The 6,617-nt window shown below is 41.7% G+C and overlaps 1 protein-coding gene across 1 annotated transcript; it reads right to left on the bottom strand.

Moving 5' to 3' along the window:
• Window positions 1-920: 920 nt before the first annotated feature.
• LOC103646106 (eukaryotic translation initiation factor 3 subunit C) lies at window positions 921-6,344 on the bottom strand. Its single transcript, XM_008670830.4, has 4 exons — window positions 5,450-6,344; window positions 4,753-4,813; window positions 2,812-4,626; window positions 921-2,079 (listed from the first exon to the last, which is right to left on the bottom strand). Exons 2-4 carry the CDS (start codon window positions 4,774-4,776, stop codon window positions 1,171-1,173), a joined length of 2,748 nt encoding a protein of 915 aa, XP_008669052.1. The 5' UTR covers window positions 4,777-4,813; window positions 5,450-6,344; the 3' UTR covers window positions 921-1,170.
• Between the last annotated feature and the right edge of the window lie 273 nt (window positions 6,345-6,617).

Genomic DNA, 6,617 nt, shown 5'->3' with positions numbered 1-6,617 from the left:
ATTATATCCTAATCAACTTCAACAGAGTGGTGAGGTTAAGGTCATGCAAACTAAGTCTTGTGACAATCTCGCAGACTTATTCACTAAGTCGCTACCTTATTCCACATTTCGGATATGTGTTAAGGGTATTGGTATGCGTCGACTTAGAGATTTGCTTGCATTAGGGGGAGTATCTCTTTGATCAACCTAATACTAACATCACATTGTACTCTTTTCCTATATGAGTTTTACTATCATGTATTCTCATGTTATTTTTTTTAATGAGACAATGTCAACACAAGCATAGGTCAATCTCTTGATTTTTTTTCCCATCAGGGTTTTCGATAGACACCAAAGACATATCCTATAGTGTTGATTTTCTCCAAATTTTTTCCACTGTGTTTTCTGGAGTTTTACACAGTATACTATTGCGAATCTCCTCTTCATTTACAGGATTTTGAAGAAGATTATACATGACGAACAACTGCTTAAGGAGGAGTGTTATGAATATTAAACTTCTAAGGAGTTGCTACTCCTCGAGTTGTCATGGCCCAATGGTCGTGTACTTTGCGTGTCTCCACTTTAGGTGGGACACGTCCATCCATGGACTGTTCTCATGTGTATATATACATGGACTCAAGCAATAAAGAGACTCTCTGTTGTTCATTTCAATAGTACAACAGCAGTTACTTTATCAGTTCCTAAAACATCCGACTTATATCACAAATCTAATATTTCAATATAGAATATACATAGAATTTAAAGCTAATTTTTAATAATGTTATTAAGAATATTATGAAGTATTTAAAAAAATTGTATAATTTTTTATGTATATTATTTTCTCCATACAACAAAAAAGCGAAAAAACATCTAAATCAGTATTCGAATAGACATCCAAATTTTATATCAATTATTTAAAAAGATATAGAACGGATTTAAAATTTATTTTTATGAAGATTAATATCCTCAATGCTAAAAACAAGAATATAAATTTACATAGAAAATTCTATATATTATTTGTTCATAGTCGAAGAAAAAAGACCAAAATTTTGATAGCCGGATCTATCACTAATCAAACCCCGACAGTACCAAACTCTTACAACGAAATAGAGAAAATAGTTGGATGACTGAGCTTAGAACAGGAAGTTTGTAATTATGGAAAGGGCAGGTGCTTCAAAAATTTACGCACTTCTAAACACTAACAACCCTACCAACCCTGTTCAGGTTCACCATGTGTGCACTTGCATCCTGAAATCGTGTATTGCCACCGTATCCCCCGCGGGAAACATGATTGCCCCTGCCCCTCTGGAGTCCACCACTTTGACCAGATGCTGCACCTCTACCGGAGTATCCAAACCGGTTGCCACCACCCTGCCGCCCCTGTGATGCGACAAAGCTCTCCTGCCACTTGGATGAATCCTGAGCCTCGCCCCTGCGCCTGGGCGGTAGCCCCTCAAGAGTACCACCAGTTCTTAACTCGTATGCCCTCTCGTTTGTCTCCACCAGGACCGATATTTTTTCTGCAACCTGGAAGAGTAGCTCCTGAAGCCTGGTTTGATCCAGGCTGTGAAACACGGTGCACTTTGTTGGCTGGTGCCAGCTAGCCTGAAGCTCTTCATGCATCATCATTTTGCTAACAATACTGTGGGCATGCTGCTCGCTGAGATCAAACATGGTGGTGAGCTGGTTAAGGCTCAACGACTTGTAGGAAGACGAGTATGATGAAAGATAGGTTCTAAGAGCTTCCTCCTTGATCTTAAGCTTCAACATCTCAAGAACATGCTCTCTGTTCCTCAAAAGCTTCCAAATCTCCAGCGAATTTATGACACTGAAAGCCTTTTGGTGATCACCCTTTTTGAGGGCTCTTGTGGCAGCCATTACATGGTCCCTCACATTCTCAGGCGGCCCAACAAATGTCTGCCTTTCACTCACTTCGAGAAGCCTTCGGAATGTTTTGCTCATAGGCCTCCGCTTGTCATAGGTGCTGGCAGCCATATTGGGGACTTCAATCAGCATCGCACAGATCAAGTGTGTGGCTTCCAAAAGCTCCAGGTTTATATGCATATGGTAAGGCATTTGCCTCCTCCTCTCAAGTCTTTCCTGCAGTGACAGTGACTACATTAGCAATGATATAACCAAAAGGACAAAAATCATCTTTTCCTTGTGTAAAACTATTCCAATTGTAGCTTACAATTAAAAGAATATTTATATAAAACCATATATACTCAGATACTCTTCTAATTATATACTACAATTGTGGTAGTTTCACATAAGGAAAAGATAATTAGAATGACAGGCTTGACGCAGTGGTGAAAAGACTTTTCACTGAGACAAAGGCCATGTATTCAACGCAGCCTCTACGCAAAATGCAGGGGTAAGGCTTGTCCCAGTCGAATCCCCAGAAACCCTCTCATGCCAGCAATGGGTCTGTCCCTTTTTATAATATAAAATTAATATGCGGTGTGCTCTAATATTAATAAAAACAAGATTACTTACATGTAGCATAAAAGAACTAATTCTGCATATTAAAAATAAATATAACTCAATATAGAAAAATGCCATATTTGTGATGTGAGTCAGAATTACTGCATACAACAGGATAAAGCTTTTTATATCAATTCAAAAAACAACAAAACATAAATAATTAACTGATGCAAGGGTGAGATATTACTGTGTGAATATTATCAATTTCACATGAAATTTTAAAAGTAGGGTTTTGCTTGCCACATGAAATTTAAAAAGTAGGGTTTTGCTTGCGTGATTTGGGTTGGGGGCTATGTGAACAGCATTTACAAGAAAAACAGAACGAGTTGCATATGGGTTTAGTTTTACCTGTTCAGGAGTTTTTTCATGGTATCTGCTTTGTTGCACACCTTGTGCAAGCAATTCTTTCACCCTCCCTGTAAAGTAGAGCTCAGTCAAGCAACCATGGGCTTCATTTATCAAACCAGCCCTGAAAGCACACAGCCCTAACTGGGCCATGACTCTATTGAATAAAATCTGTGATGATATGTCCATGAGCTGAACACCATCTTGCAAATGACTCATTAAAAGCAAGTCACGAGCCACTGAAAACTCATCAGAGATCGCATGGTGATATATGTCACACAGCATTGCACGGGCTTTGGTCCTTTCATCTCCATACTTGTAAATTAAGGACATCAATCCATCCATCAAAGTTCTACCACTCTCTGGAAAAGTAGGCTTCCGGTGCACAACCTCTGGAATTGCAACAAATGGTGATGGTCCTCTATTGTCATCTACTGCTTGATGTTCATCACCAGCCTCTGCATCATCATCATCCACACAGTCTTCAGGCTGCTCTGCAAGTTTTCTCATTGCATCATACACTTCTTGGGGTTTATAGTAAACCAGTTCAACACGACGCAGTGCAACCTTGGCAGCAGCTTTGAGGTTTCCAACCCTTTCAAGATAATCTTGGACATTCTGTGCGACAACCAGAAACAGGGGTTCCTCTCTAAGCCTCTGAACATAATCTTTTGTGTACGGATCTGTGCACTGTAAGGTCTTCAAAAATTCAGAGTCCAGTCTCTCAAGGAATGCAACCAGGTCACCGACAATATGTATTGTTCCATTGTAGTCTGCACCCTTTTGAGTTTCTTTCTCATCAGGCTCAAATGAGGTGTCTACTACAATGTTAGGATACTGCTGGAGTATGTCAAGCACAAGAAGCATATTATTGACACACTTCTTCCACACATTGACTGGCATATGCCCAAGTAGACTAGGGTTAACATCAAACTGCGCAGAAATCACATGGAAGAGGGTTTCAAGCTTCTGAGCTGGTGTTTTGGCCACACGGGTTAAAAACGTTAACTGCTCAACACGCTCGATCCTTCCAGTACCTTTCTTTCCCCTTGATGCTATAATCTCTCTGAGTTTCTTATCGACAATATCCCATGTGATTTCACTTGGATCTTTCAAGAACTGCTTATCCATCATCTTATCCTTCTTACTCCTTTTCTGTTCCCAACCCTCCTTGTCGCCATCCTCTTCATCGTGATCCTCTTCTGATTCTGACATAGCTATTTTATCAGGATCTTCGATCTCTGCATCACTTTCATCAACATCATCATCATCCATATCTTTATCATCCGCAGCTTCATCTTCAAAACTCTCTGGATGCTCCCTGCACTTCTGGATCTGCTCTTTATATTGCTTGTTGTTCTTCGTGAGTTTTTGGCTCATCTTATTGAGTGCCTTTGAATTGCTGCTGCTCATCTTCTCCTTGGCCTCCTTGTTTGCAGGGGCTTCAGCCTTGAAGTCCTCCAGCAACACAAGAGCTTTGATATACATTTTTGGTACCTTAGTAGATTCATTGACACGAACAACCTTCTCAAGATTTTTGTTAAGCTTCTCAAAACTCTCCTGCAAGCTCACCCAGTCATTGATCTTCATTGCATTACGCATCTGATCAACAATAGATCTCATCTCCTCATTGTGCTTGTCCCTCAGGGAGCGGATCTCACGGTGACCTGTGTCAGACTCATCGCTGTCATCTTCTTGATTCTTCAAATATCGGTTTTGGGCACCGCGTCCCGCACCACCATGACCTCCATCATCATCATTATCGCTGCCCTGTTCTGACTCAACTTCTTCCTCCTCTTCCTCAGACTCACTGTCCCCCTGATGTTGCAAAGGACAAGGCAAGTGTTAGATTCTTGCATCAACAACAATTGCTTCAATTACTTCAGTATGCACATCGTAAATATACTGGCACACTGGTACCATTGCGCAAGAGAAAGCAAGTACCTGTCCCCAGAAACGGGATGTCATGGTTCTGGCTGCTTCTTTAACTTCTAGAAGGCTTGCTCTGCAAAGAGTACACCAAGAATGAGCAATAATTAACAATAAAAACAGGAGCGGAAACTGCATTAAACTGGAGGCAGCACTGACATGAGTAAAATAATTCGAGTACAAATTTGAAGGGAGTATCATAGTGAATCAATCCTCAAAAATTACTCTACAAAACAAATGACTATGAAACAGAAGATGAAGTACAGCATATCAGGGGCGGACGACATGGGGGTACACATGCACACCCAATATTTTTTTTGCAAAACAGTCGAAGTTAGTATAATACATGTATACGCTTGTAATTAGATCAGATCCAAATGCAGGGTTCACCTCAAATTGGATTGTTCGCAAATGACAAAAAATGATATAATGTTGGTGATTCATAATAGGAACTAGGATATACAGTTCGAGCTCTTCCAGATAGCATCAGTTAAACCAAACTTGTCATCAGTACAAAAGAACGTGACAATGGTACTAGATATGCATTTAGATAATCCTGGACATGCGCATGGAGCAAATTCACATATAGAACATATGGCCCTTCCTACCAAATTCGCATCGGGAACACGTGGGCCTTCCTACCGAAGGCAGCTCGAGAATTCGAGATCTTCTAATTACTGCTACATAATTTGTGAATTAGGTCGGCGCTCACCTTGGGAGGACCGGAGGAAGATGCTGACGGCGACAATCACCAGTGGAGGGGGAGGGGTGCCAGTCGCGTCGATAATTTGTCGAGACTCGTGGAGCGGCAGGTTAGCGTTGGGCGGTGGCGCTGTGGTCGGGAAAACAAAATCGAGATGGTGGCGGCGAGCTCCAGGAGGGGCGACCACCAGGGACGGGGATGTGGATGCGGCAATGCTGCTGCTTCTTAAATATCAAGGTTACACCGTGGGCTGTGGCTGTTTCGTGGGCTGTACGTGGGCTAAATAGAGACGTGCTTGACCAGATTCTATCGCTGCTAAGGCTGTATCCAGCAACGTTCTCTATATTAATTCTCTATATCCGTCCTTTACAATCTTCTCTAAAAGATTTTATTCTCTATATCTCTTTTCTCTCCAACAATATCCTCTAAATTACGTCCTCTATACTCAAATACATATATTAGAGACATTTTTTATTTTTATTTTTTATACATATGTATTTGTCATACTCTCAAATGTATTGTGCATATTTTAGTTTTGCTAAACCGGTTATTTAAAGTATTCAAATGTATAGAGAACTGTTTAAAGAAACTCTATATATAGAAAATCCAGTAGCGTCCTCTAAATTTAAAAGACAGTTTAGAGGACGCTGCTAGAGAGCATAGAGGACCGTTTGGTCCTCTATATTTAGGGTAGAGGACCCTTTAGGGGTCCTTGCTGGAGCCAGCCTAAAACCCCTCCACCAACCCAAATTTCACGGTAATACCTATGTATTACAAACCAAACCCGAGCTTGTTTGTTTGTCCACGAATAGACTTGAAATCGTTACAGCTAATCAAAATTTATATAACATAAAGAAGAAATCCAGCTAGAAATTGTCATGCCTCCGTTCCGTGAAAACCGAACGGTACCTGAGACGTCATAAACCCGAGTTCGGTGGTTCTTATGTCCTAACAGGCACCAAATCGCAAGTTCACGAGGACGAGGGCGAGCGGCTACCTGATTTGGAGCTATGGCACTGGCAATGGCGAGGGGCGAGCCTGGCCTGGGGGCGGCGGCGGCGCGACGCTGAAGAAATGCGTCGGTGCGGACGTCCGATGCCAACATGCTGTCCGCCAAAGGGAGAAGACGAGCAGGGCAGGCCGGCTAGGGCGCTGCCGCCGTAAGCTTGACCTGGAG

Source organism: Zea mays, chromosome 2, assembly GCF_902167145.1.
Source record: "Zea mays cultivar B73 chromosome 2, Zm-B73-REFERENCE-NAM-5.0, whole genome shotgun sequence".
Taxonomy (NCBI): domain Eukaryota; kingdom Viridiplantae; phylum Streptophyta; class Magnoliopsida; order Poales; family Poaceae; genus Zea; species Zea mays.
This window is presented reverse-complemented; position numbering and strand designations above follow the sequence as displayed.